The 13,503-nt window shown below is 40.9% G+C and overlaps 2 protein-coding genes across 4 annotated transcripts in view; one reads left to right on the forward strand and one right to left on the reverse strand.

Moving 5' to 3' along the window:
• Positions 1-13,503, reverse strand: part of LOC105210934 (protein charlatan) — a 45,422-nt gene that overhangs the window by 4,933 nt on the left and 26,986 nt on the right. For 2 of the 3 annotated variants that reach the window (XM_054233240.1, XM_011182144.3), the window contains exons 2-5: positions 5,021-5,262; positions 4,446-4,900; positions 981-2,066; positions 12-344 (exon numbers count right to left, since the gene is read on the reverse strand). In XM_054233240.1, coding sequence (XP_054089215.1) covers positions 12-344; positions 981-2,066; positions 4,446-4,900; positions 5,021-5,203 — 2,057 coding nt within the window. In that variant the 5' untranslated portion in view covers positions 5,204-5,262. The remainder of the gene's footprint in view (positions 1-11; positions 345-980; positions 2,067-4,445; positions 4,901-5,020; positions 5,263-13,503) is intronic. The other variant, XM_054233241.1, reaches the window with a different exon arrangement.
• On the forward strand, positions 2,322-3,977 carry LOC105210933 (protein phosphatase 1 regulatory subunit 36-like). The gene has a single exon (XM_011182143.3). It carries the CDS (start codon positions 2,437-2,439, stop codon positions 3,805-3,807), a length of 1,371 nt encoding a protein of 456 aa, XP_011180445.2. The 5' UTR covers positions 2,322-2,436; the 3' UTR covers positions 3,808-3,977.

The raw sequence follows: 13,503 nt of genomic DNA on the forward strand, positions 1-13,503 counted from the left end.
GTTTCTTTTACCGCGCATAGTCTTCCGGATCACTTCCGTCTGCCTCAAGATATTGAAATAATCGCTCTGAGCCGCGTTTCTGCGCGGCCGCATTCGGTAAACCGCCGGTGAGTAGTTCGTGCGGCGGTATTAGCGAACCATTGGCGCTCAGACGCCAACCCACCATCGATGTGGGGTTTACAATGATTTCCTGTAGGGGGCCGCCGGTAATATTACCGCTGCCATTATCATTTGTTGTTGTTGTGGTGTAAATCGTTACCGAACCACCGCCGCCAACGTTGCCACCTTGATTGCTGGAAGTGGATGAGCTGCCACCGCCGCCACCACCACTATTTGTTGTATGACTTTTGGGTGCGGAAGGCGAAAAATATACAATAGTAAATGCAAAGGTGTGGAGATTTAAAAAAAAAATAAACTAATGCTGAATGTAAGGGCTAACAATTAGTGATCATTTTCAATTAGATTTTTTTTCCTGATCTACCTTTAACTTGACGCCCCTAACTGTCTGTCTTGTATGTAAAGGCTAATATTTAACGGTTTATTTACCAGTATGCCAGATTCGAATTTGAAAATATATTTACACTTGTATCACTTGCTACTAAAGAGTTGCCAATTGTGCGCAATATATTCGAACTCGAATTCGAGCTCGACATATTGCCGTTAATTAAGTGGTTAGTTGGATTTTGAGTAGCGCGCGCCGGTCGCGTATCATTGGGACTGCGCGTGCAAAGCGCGTGTGGAAAGCACAGAGAAGAAAGAAATTACAAGTATTAGATTTTAGCTAATTAATTTCGAAAGCTGCTGCCTTCGTTGTTAGTACTACTACGCAGAGCTTATAGCTAGTTGTTAGTGGAGGTTAGTTGTTTAGTATTGCTGCGGCCGCTAAAATGCCTACAACGCTAACTACAGTTTAGTAGATAATTTAGTTAAATTCAGTTAGTAAGCAGAAACAATTCAATTAAAATAATATAAATACTCACTGCACTTCGTTGATGTGCGCTTGGAACTCCTCCTGCGTGTCGCCGAGGAAGGAGCACTTGTTGCAGGCGCGCTTGTTGTGCACTTTCAGCACATGAGTGGCCAGGCGTTCGGAGCGCGCCGCCTTGTAGTCGCACAGCAGGCAGACGAACGGTTTTGTGTGGGTATTCAGATGACGCTTCAAGCCCCACTTATCCGCGCCGGACCACGGACAGTAACAGCAGGTGAAACGTTTCTCACGCTTCGGTTTCAGGTTGCCACTAGCAGCGCCAGAGTTGCAAACAATGCCACCATTAGCGCCGGCGACACCACCACCGACAGCGATGTCATCTTGCTTCTCCTGCTTGAGTTGTGGCAGGGGTGCGTCGGCAGCCCTGGCCACCGCCTCGATGGTCTCCGCAATGCTCATGCTCGACGATGTCGGTTGGCGTTGCGCTTCCAGGAATGCATTGTCCAGTTGTACGTTCGTGCCCTGGAATATGATGTTCGGTTTTTGCTCGGGTGAGCCACAACTGTTGATCGTATTGTTTGTGTGTTGTGTATTTGCCGAAGTGATGGTGACGTTGCCACGACCGCCAGCATGCTGATTGCCGCCGGCGCCACCATTATTGGACGTGCTCGAGGGTACGTGACGTCGCGTCTTATTGATGTCATACTGCAATTCGCGATGCATGCGCAGGAAATGCTTCTTCACATGATCGGCCCGATTGAATTGCTTGAGGCAAGCGAAGCACTGGAAGGGCTTCTCCTCTTTGTGTATGTTCTCGTGACGAGTGTAAAGATCTCGCCGATCGGTGGAGTACGGACAGTGGGTGCAGGCGTAACGCTTTTGCACTTGTACACCGCCATTGTTGTTGTTGGCATTATTGCCATTTTGGTGGTTGTTATGAGAGTTGTTGCTGTTGTTGTTGTTGTTGTTGTGTGACTTCTTACGACTATTGCCACCACTTGAGCTGGTGACCGTACCGCTGCTGTTCGATGTTGTAGGTGTGGTCTGCTGTTGGTTCTGACCGGCATTCATGGTGTTGCCGGAGGTTGAAGGACTAGTGTAGATCACTTCGGTGGTAGAATCGTTGCGATTTTTAGATCTACAAATAAGGAATTACAAAATATGGTTAGTTTATGAAAAAAATCGTGAAAATTCAGGAAAAATTTCAAAAAAATTATTTAATATAAAAAAATAAAAATTAAATATAAAAATTAAATGATTGTTAAACAGTGACTTAAATTTATTAATTTCTAAAGTAGTAAAATAACATTAAGGTTATGTCACACCCGCAACAGTTTGCTCTAGCTTCAAATATGATTCAAAAATTCTTTCAATCAAACTGAATTCGCTCACATGTTGGAGCATATTTCAATTTTAACATCAATACAATTTATTTTTGAAACATTTTTTCTTTTATCTAAAGCCTTCAAACTCAATAGTCCCACCGCTTCGCTGAAGACCCTACGAAAATGAGGCGTATACACAATTCGAATTTTGTGCCGAAATTTGACTTTGGCAAATGGACTTGGAATAGCAACTTGGAACGTTTAGAATTTGAACCCTTTAAAGACGCGGTGTTGGAGAAACAAGATTATGTCAAGACGTGTGGCTTCAAATTCAATAAGGCACTAAATCAATTGGATGAACTAATATTCCTGCAAGAGTTCCAGCGCTCCGATCTCACACACGATGCAGATGTAATACTCGTGCAGGACATAAAAAATATCGTGCTCTTTCTAGCGCCATCCGAGACGATCACAAAAGATTTTGTGCTCTTCCTACACACTTTCACGGTGGATCGTTTTCTGCGCGCGCTCATCATTTACTTCGAGTACTACTTGAAAATGGTTGAGTTCGTGTTGATACGGCGTGACGAGATTAGCGGCGAGAAAGCGCAAATACAAAGCGAGGACACCAACGAGATCAAGCGCATCTACTCGTCATATCTTACACAGCATCGCATACTGCTGGCGCGCGAATATAGCATGATCATAGCGGGCGATGGCGAAATGAAACGCTTCTACCACATCACACCCATCGTCAATATTTCACAATCCATTAAGGACAAGCGCTTCCACGAAACCTTTTTGGCATTCTCCACGCAAATGGTGTGGATCGCCATGCATCGGCGCGCCTACGACTACATTGATTGGGAGATGTATCGGCTCTTTCGTTCCGAACACTTCAAGCTTAAACGCTATGCGCACATCAACTTCTCGGAAGCCGAAGCGAATATGCTCTACGGTAAGAATTACAAGCGCGTCAATTATCGCGCACAGAACTCACCGCTCATACAGGAGTTGGTCAATGTGTCCACCGAGAATTTACCCATACTGTGGATCGGCGAGCGTAAATATCGCGGCACCGATTTGCGCATACACCAACTAGAGCTCGAGCATATTGTGCCCGATAGTCAGCTGACTCTGATCGATGTGTGTCACGGCATACTCGGGCATCCGAAGAAAATCTACAACACGCTGTTGGATATCAATTGGGAAGAGGTGCGCTTCCAGAACTATTCGCTAATTTACGATCCCTACCAATTGGTGCGTCAACCGAAGTTGAAGATACCAAATATCGATGCGGAAAAAATACGCAAACATGCGCAGAAATTCGACACCTACTATCACGTGCGACTGCAGTATGAGCGCGTCAGCAAAGCGGTTATAGACAAATGGTGTCGTCGCGACGCCATCATAGCGTACTTCAATACGGAGGGCATGATTACGAACATTGTGACACAGTGCGAGAGGGAGCTGGAAAGCGATTCGTATGGTCCCAGTGTGGAGGAGATAACGAGCAAGTTTTTGGCACGCAAGAGACTTTTGCGGAAACTATAGCAAAAAGCGCCTGAGAGAGGGAGAGAGAGAGAAGCAGCGCTAAGCAGCTGGTATTGTTGTATTGGCAAGGAATGGATGGTATTATATTTTTTAATGTGTATCGAATTTGAAATTCAGGATTTGTATATACATATTTTAATAAAATTTTAAGTTCAGAAGAAGAAGAATAAGTATTTATGTTAATAATTAGCGAATGAAAGAACAAGAGATCATATGAAGCTGTGAAGAAAGGTATTCGATTCACCACTTCCTCTCTATTTTTAAACTTTACTCTCTCGTGAAAAATGGGCATGTTTTAGAGAGAATGGAACAACAAATTTCTTTAATTAAACTCTACACAAGAAAGTCTAAGGATAATACAATCACTTCTTGATTTATGCTAGTTGCTTGTTCGATTCATTACTCTCTAAACTAAGCTACTTTCCAAACTTAAATAACACAAAATTTAGAAAAAATTTAAAAAAATATTCGCACATTAAACAATTTTGGTTTAAGAACCGAAGAAACCCTAAACAAATTTGTATTAATATCCGGCGAAAACCGAACCACCCTAATATATAATTATCTATATGTATACATACTGCTAGACTTCAGTATCTCTATAAGCACGCATACGCGCCACTTTGAACTGTACTTACTTTGACTTTGATGTGCCAACTTGTTGCTGCATTTGTTGTTGTTGTTGTTGCTGCTGCTGTTGTTGCTGTTGATTGGCAGCCGTATAACTCTGCAATTTACCACCTGTTGCCGTCGGTGTCGACCACTGTACAATTTGTGCCTGCTGCTGCTGTTGTTGTTGTTGCTGCTGTTGCTGTTGTTGTTGTTGTTGTTGCTGATCCGTACCACCGTTGCCAGTGGCGTTGGTGGTAGCAAAACCATTTTGCATTAGCGCCGCCAGGCCAAAAGCCGTATTCAAGTGGTCTTCCGATTTGAAATTACCGCCTGTTGTGGCGACGACCACAGAACCCTCGGGTTGTTGTTGGATTACAACATTTGCCGCCGCCGCAGCAGCAGCAGCTGTTGCCGCTGCATTGACTGCATTAGCGGCATTGTTCTCGTATTCGATGGTGGGCGCAGCGCTGCGATCAATCTGCTAAAGAAGGTGCAGCCAAAGAAGGAAGCCGAGAAGAGAAGAGATAAAATAAGTAAAAGGCAGTTAGCAATAGAAGTGTGTATGAGTCAACAAAGGCTGACATTGTTGTTTGGCACTTACCAAATTCGTGAATGAGCGTTCGCCTTCGGGTGCTGTAGGCCCCGTGGTCGCCACCTGCGCAACCGGTGTGCCCAATGTATGTAAACCATTTCCGGTCTCTTCCCCATATAATTTTCTTGTGATTTCTTTAAACATATCTTCATAAGCGGCCTCAACATTTGAGGACGGTATTAATGTTGCCATGGCTTATCGAATGTGCGCGTTGCAATGCTGCTACAACTACAAATACGGGTCGTCGAAAACTGCAAAGAGAAAGAGAGAAATTGCGGTTAGTAAAGGGTTCAATATATATTTATCTGTGTGTATATGTATATATGCTATAGAAGGGTAAGATCAATAAAAGTTAAAAATAAAAAATATATACATTGAGACGAGCGTCGGCAAAAAACCGTTCGTTCGTCAAATAGCCACACATCCGTTGAGTTTCAATTTGTTTCACTCGCCTCTTTTGTGACTTGACGTTGTATATTTTCTCCGCCGCCTTGGCGCACAAATGGCTTTTAAAAGTCAATTCATGCGATGGGCAGAGTATGAACCCCAGCTGCCCAGTTTTGCGGCTTGTCACTTAGCCTTGGCTTCACTCTTTACAGCTCGCTTGTATAACTGTAGGTATGTGAGTGAGTATATGTGAGTCTGTGTGTGTTGGCGTTGTGGCGTGCGGGCGGCGTGTAAAAGTTAAATTGCCAACGACAGCTGACTGACATTTCCAGGAATATACCAACGCTGATACATGATGCGCTGCGTCAAGGCAACAAAAAAGCAACAATAACAAGACAATTGAAAAAAATGAAAAATGAACATAAAAATGCAGTTGACGTTAAGTGAATGGCTGAGGTACAAACTACACACGCGCGCCTACATACATACAAACACATGCATTGGCAGGTATCTGCAGAGTGTGTTTGTTGTTGGGATGGCATTTTTGTTGGACAGACGCTCACATTAAACAACAACAACAAACAGCAGAATAATGACATGAAGCTGGTCACCTACAGCCAAACTGCTGAGTCATGTTTCGTAACGTCAGCTCCCACATGCAACCCCTCTCCTCAAATGTCATAAAGGCCAACTCGGTGGCTGTATTGATGGACACCCACTGTAGTAGGTGTTAAAGGAATGTATATGTACACAATAAAGTGCTGAAGAGCGCAGAAATCGCGTTAAATATTTTTTAATTTCATAATAAGCAAATGGAGACAGAAAAATTGATGTGAAATTGTTGATTGAAATCAAACTGGATGGACGGACCATTTTTTTAAAGAGCTGTCAGCTTGTATAGAGGCTTGTGGGAGTTTGGGGGTGAATTAAGAAATAAATATAAAGATAACTGAATGAAATGATTAATTCAATATACATTTTAGCTGAATAAAACTCCGAGGTTCGAGTTTCGACCACGTAGACCCGGTTGACTTTCTGAGTAATGAAGTCAAGAAGAAATAATCTTATCTTTATCACAATGCTCTAAGATACTAATGGACCCGCGGTATTACATATAGTTTTCAGAGGTCTAGTCTGGAAGCCCCAAAAAGACATAATAGTCGATTTGACATAATTTCACAACAGCGCTTCATACGAAATTTAACGCTTCCCCACCAAACTACATGCCATTTCAATGAACACCCAAATCAGCGCCATTCGAAAACTCCTTCCCAGAATTCCACATAAGAATTTAACACGAAGACACACAGAAACGAAAGCCACGCTTGTCTTTAGACTATCAGATCGGCAGAGTGCGTAGGTAGTGTAGGGATGGATGATTATGAGGTTATGAATGAGCCCACTTTGCACACCATAAACTCGGAAGACAAATTGTCAATGGGCTGTGTGGCACACTTACACGCGAGATTTCATATGAAAGGAATTCTGATGTGCAGACATTAATACACGAGCACCCGCGTTTCGAGGGTTTGCATTTTGATTGCTACACCGTCGCGTTGGTTACTGCCGAGAGTTGCTTTGGCGCTGAGCTTTTGAAGTGCGCCGCCGACGCCACCACTGCGGCCGTCAACAAATGAGTCAGAAGACCGGAGATTGCAAGCAAACACAACGGTTGAGTGCACAAAACGGAAAGGAAGAAAGGCAAATGCGGCGCAATCTTCCCTTGGTTAATAATTTTGTTCCCTTTACTATTGGGATTTCTGCGGGAAATAGGGAGAACTCCAAACTTACAGTTTAACAACCAAATATGAAAGCAACAAAAAAGTGTTTACTGCGACTTATCGCAGAGTTCGTTAGGGCCCTCCCACAACGGCGATAACCTTAAGCCAAAGTGGGTGGATATGCAGTCGCGCAAAAATAAAGCACATAACGAAATGAGAATACAGCGAAACGACGAAAAGCGCGCCAACTTGCTGTGCCACAAATTCAACTACAACAACAAGCAGAACATAAAAACAGATGATTTGTTTGCAGAGTCATCAGCGACGCCAACAGACGCCTTGCTGCACTTGGTCGGCCACTTTTCGCGCGGCAAACGCATTTGGGATCCAACGCCACACATGCAGTCGCGCTGCCAAACTCACGAACTGTAACAGTCGCATTACAAAATACGCGCCAGCATATGGTCGGCCGGCTGTGATGTGTGGCAGTTGGTGTCGCCCACTTTGGCGACATTGTCTTCACATCAGTTGTGTTGTATTTGTATGTCTGTATGTTTGTACAACGCCGAAACGTGTTCTCCCCCTCACATGAAGATTGTTTTTTTTTCATTTTTTTTGTTGTTTGTTTTGCAGTGTGTTCTTTTTGAAGTGGCCCCTTTTTTGCGTTGTCTTTTTCAATTTCGTTCACCCATATTCCGGTCTGCTGCCGTCGCCAAGTCAGCGTTTCAGTGCGAAGCGACGCGACACAACACCGTGTGGGGGCGTTTGGTGTTTGGCTGCGCTAAAGCTGGGCGTCGCGTCTGTCACACGGCCACAAAACCGCCCGTCTGCGTGTCTGACTGGCAGTCTATTTCACAATCTGTATGTTTATTTTATTTATTTGCGTTTGTCGGGTGTTGTGTGGCCTTTTTTTTGAGTGGCGGAGCGAAGCAGGCAAGCAAAAGTCAAGATCATTCATCTGTTGCTGCGCTGGCTGGTTGCTGTGAGTAGGCTGTGGTGGGTGGATTTTTGCTTTTGAATACAACACACCACTTTGATTTCATGTACAATAATAAATACAGAAACAGAAAAATATCTGTACTTGCAGTTTCAAAAAATTTATTTGGTTATGAAGCAGAAACTGGATTTAATCATAAAATTTAAAGAAGAAACATTTCATAAATCCATTCGAGGATATGAGCAACCTATCCATGGCCATTTCTATCACGATCATAGTCTATATGATCCGATAGTAACTATCGAGGGATCGAGAGAAAGCTGTCCCTCTTCAGACGTAGTTTCTAAAGCATTTTCTTCCGACTATCTCTCGATCTCAGTAACTATAGCATATGGTTTACAAGATCTTTCTTGAAAAATATCCGTTGATCTTTTTATTGTCTAGAAATCACAGACAAACTCTCATTCATTCCAAATACAATCATATATCAGTTAGTTCTGCAGAACATTTGCAACTTTCCGGAAAAAAAATTTATGTATTTCTTTTCCTGAAAGCTGACATTTGAGAAGCCACCGCAAAACTCAAGAACACACAAGAAACTAGCAGTTCTCCAAAACAAAAGTCTATGAAACACAAAAGGAAAAAAAGAAAGGCAAATGACAAGAAGATTGGCACAACAGCTGCTTGACAGGCAAATCACTCGCACAAATGGGGTGAGTGGGCTGAGAACGGGCGCACACAAACTGAAATAACAACACAAAGTACTAGTAGAAAGCAAAAAATAAAATAGCAACAACAAAGCAATTGAAAGCGACTACGGAAATAATGGCAAGTCAGCGCAAAATTATAACAGCTGCGCCTGTAGATACGGGCTGCGGTTACTGAAGAACTCAATTACTTGCAGGAAGGGCGAAGAAAAGGCGAATGGGTAGAGCACAGAAGTTAAGATGAGTTTCCGACGCCGAAGCGGCAATGAAGAAGTAACCGATAGCAATCGAAGGAGCAAAGAACCGGTTCTGCGAATGGATCGTCCATAAACGACACTTCTTGACTCTTGGCGCGCCTGCCCTTGTCTTTGTCCGCGAACAGCTGCTTGTGTAAAGCCAAGCGGCATATGTACATAGCATACAAATGTATATTAGCTTGTATGGCGCAGATGGGCGTCACGCGCGTCTTTGGGGTGTCTTTGCGACTGGCGCACACCCGCACTGCCAGCGCTACATAAAAGCCTGTATTGGGTGGAAGTGACTTTGATGTGCGCTTTGTTTTATCGGTGCGCTATGATCACCGTCAAATTACTGTTGTTGTTGTTGCTGTTGATTGTAATCAGCGCACCACCGCCGCTTTGACTATTTAATGTGCGTTATTGCTTGTCGCGATCGCTAAGTGTTGGTGGCTGATTACTTTGCCGGTTGAGGTTTTCATCTTTTGCGATTGCGACTAGGCGCAAACCGAAAAGCAGTGACATTAAGCATATGTGTGACGAACGCGCAAACACACGCGTGTCGCAGACAGCCAGCGGCGTGGTATGCCGCGTTACAACTCAATTCAACCCAGCGCGCGAACGCAACTGAGAGTTATTACGACCAATTTGTATGTTCGTATGTTTGTATGTATGTTTGTATAGTCGCCACACCACACACGAAATTATATAGTGTTTGCCGTGCCAAATCGCATGGCAGGCAATGCGTCGTCATGGAGGGCGATCGACGTTGAAAAAGTGGGCGCAGGCGACCGTGCTAAAATGGCATAGCGCGGCGTGTGTTTGTTGTTGCTGCGATGCGCGGGTTACACAGTGGTACGAAATAAATTTTTTGGTACGCAAATTTTAAGAATAGATTGTAACAAATTTTCTACAAAATAAAAAATATTATAAACGAAAAAAAAAAATATTTTAAAAAAAATTTATAAATTAAAAAAAAAATAAAAAAATATTATAAATTAAAAAAAAATAAAAAAATATTATAAATTAAAAAAAAAATAAAAAAATATTATAAATGAAAATAAAATTTAAAAAATATTACAAATAAAAAAATATTACAATAAAAGAAAAAAAATACGAAATAAAATATTTAAAGTGTCTGTTTTTTAATATTTTTTATAAATAGCATTAAAAGACATATTTCTAATTTTTAAAATTAAAATTAAAATTTAAAAATATAAATTAATAGTCACCTAATATTTTTAATAAAAAAATTAATGAAAAAATATTTTTTAATTTAATGAAAAAAATATTAATAACAAAATATTTTTAATTTCTATTTGATTTTTAATTTATTTTTTATTTTTCTATAAAATTTTTAATTTAATATTTTTTAGTATCTTTTTAATTTTATTATATTTTTTTAATTAATTTTATTTTATTATTATCATTGTTTTATTCTTAAATTTTATATATTTTTTTTATTTTTAATTTTTTAAATTTCATTTATTTTTTTTTTAATTTTCTAAATCTTTTTGTTTTATTAATTTTTATTTTTTTAATTTGTTAATCACATTTGCCCCACTGTGCAAGCGCTGTCATTTGCTGCGTTGTTTTCATATTTATTTGAGTATTCGCATGTTTGTTGTTGTTTTTGTGCCGGGTGTTGGTGTTATTATTGAACGTTGGAAAAAAGCAAGCAAGCAATGACGGGTGGGTGCGTTAAAAACGGGTGGGCACTTAATAGCACCCAACTAAGTAAAGTAAATCAACGGACAAACAGTAAAAATAAACATTATGTCGACGAGACAGTCAGGCAGTCAGCGAAAAGCAATGGCAAACAAAAAGTAAAAATAACAACAAAAAAGAAGCGCACATGGCACACACACACACATGTCACAACATAAACTCTGCGAAATATAACGATCGACAAGGCAGCCGCAGCAGCAGCAGCGTTGGTGAGGCGAGAATTTTTATGAAATTTCGCAAGCTCAGCACCAAAGAAGCGGCACTCAGACAGCAACCCATTTCAAGTGCTTGCGCTGTTGTTGTATGTATGTTTGCATGTCGGTTTTAGTGGCTGTTCGTTGGTGGTGTGGGGTCATAAATGTGCAGTCGGCAGGCCAACAAGCGCAAAGCGAGCAGTCAACGAAGTTACCCAACCCAACTCACAAACTTAAAGCAAAAGTCAGCTGCGCGACCAACAACAACACTCAAGCCTGTATATGTGAAGGAGTAAATTGTGCAGCGACGCGACGATCGCTGGATAATTTCACAAAGTGGTGTTTTACAGGGTGGGTCGCGCCGCCTGACGGCTATAACGGCTCTTCAAATTTCCACAACCGTTATACTATTTAGTGCCATTTGACTGACTGACGAACGAATGGACGGACGCATGGGCGCGTGAGTGTTGGTTGCTGGTGTTGACTCTGACGGTGAAAGGCCAAGTGGACGCACTATCGCACTTATCGCGTCCAGTCGCCACACCACCGCGACACGTACGCACACACGCCCACAATTGTAGACAACAAACATGCTTACGCGCTATGAAATGAAATGTTTCGAAAAAATAAAAAAACAACAACAACAGTGTATGCTACGCTTGGTCACAACTCATGAACAACGCTTGGGAAGTTGAAAAGCAATCAGCTCACATCGCCGTTGGGTGGGTGGTTGCTGATCGTGAAATTGCTACACACCAGTATTTACATGACATGTGTGTGCATGTGCGCCCATGTATTGGTTAATCTAGTGTAACGAGGCGACAATGTGGGAGTTTCGAGTTTGGTCTGGGTGAGTCGGCTTTTGCGACGCACACAACAACTGACCATAATTACCGGATGTATGAGAACATTATTTAGTTGGTGGAATTTACGAGAGCTCTGTGTGATGCGATTCGCACTTAATACTTGAGCAATTGCATTAAATTGTGGCGCGTCCTTTGTGGGAATAGTGAATGCTTGTGAAATATTTGGACGAACTTCTTAAAATAAAATACCTGCGTTATAAGCGCGAGTTTAGTCAGTACTTTAGTGTTTTAACATTAAATACTTGCAAATACAGTTTAACATATAAAGAAATATCATGAAACTCGTCATATTTTTGGAGCTTAGCTCTTAAACCTGCACTAAAATCACGAGTTTAAGCCTAATTTTGGTGTTTAACATAAAACACTAACGAACAGTGTTTATCTTATAAAGAATTATCCTTTAACTCGTCACATTTTTGGTGCCAGGTTCTTAACCATACACTAGAATCAAGAGTTTATAATTAATTTTGGTGTTTAGCGGTAAACACTAGCAAATTGAGTTTAACATATGAAGAGTTATCATTAAACTCATTATATTTTTGGAGCCTGGCTCTTAATCCTACACTAAAATCACGAGTTTAAGCTTAATTTTGGTGTTTAGCATTAAACGCTAGCAAATTGAGTTTAACATATGAAGAGTTATCAATAAACTCATTATATTTTTGGACCCGGTTTCTTAACACTACACTAAAAACACAAGTTTAAGCTTAATTTCGTTGCTTAACATTAAACACTTGCAAACAGTGTTTATCTTACAAAGAATTATTATTAAACTCGTCACATTTTTGGTGTCAGGTTCCTAACCCTTCACTAGAATAAAGAGTTTATAATTAATTTTGGTGTTTAGCGGTAAACAGTATCCATTAGAGTTTAGCATATGAAGAGTTATCATTAAACTCATTATATTTTTGGAACCTGGCTCTTAACCCTACACTAAAATCACGAGTTTAAGCTTAATTTTGGTGTTTAGCATTAAACACTCGCAGATAGAGTTCATCATATACAAACTTATTCTTTAACTCGTCACATTTTGGAGCCTGATTCTTAAACCTGTACTAAAAACATGAGTTTAAGCTTAATTTTGATGTTTAGTATTAACATTTAGCAAAAAGAGTTGATTATATAAAGAGTTATGCTTTAACTCAACATATTTTTGTTACTATACTACCAAATTTTAATGTACGAATAAACCATTTATAACTCAAGAACGACTGCACCGATTTTGATGATCTCTGATTTGTTTAATTTGTCTCGCCTCAAATAGCGGAAAAATATTATAAATGAAGAAATATTATAACGAGATATCAAATACCAAATAATTTTTCATTTTCAAACTTCAAAACCGGACAAGTTCACTTGCGTGTGCGCTCAAGTCTACGCCACAGATGACCAATCATGTAATCACACCCATTCTCACTGTGTCTTTTATTGCTATTTTTCTTTACAGATCGACGCTATAGACATTCAAGTATATATTTCTTTCAATACTTCGAACGCAGTGAATTAAAGCACAAAGTCATTAAGTGCGTGGGCAGGTGGGTGGTTGCCATTTGACGTTTTGTGGTCAGCAACAATATGCGAGTCGATAGCGACGAAATGAGAACACCACCACCAACAACAAACATGACAACTGATTCAGCGACTATAGAGAAAAAACAAACATTTCATGCGTTCGCACACAAGAGACATAACTGAGTAGAGTGGGTCGGACGTTGA

The sequence above is a fragment of the Zeugodacus cucurbitae genome, chromosome 6, assembly GCF_028554725.1.
Source record: "Zeugodacus cucurbitae isolate PBARC_wt_2022May chromosome 6, idZeuCucr1.2, whole genome shotgun sequence".
NCBI classification, from domain to species: Eukaryota; Metazoa; Arthropoda; class Insecta; order Diptera; family Tephritidae; genus Zeugodacus; species Zeugodacus cucurbitae.

Coding starts and splice junctions, on each gene's coding strand:
- LOC105210933 (XM_011182143.3), top strand. CDS start 2,437: ATGAGGCGTATACACAATTCGAATTTTGTGCCGAAATTTGACTTTGGC.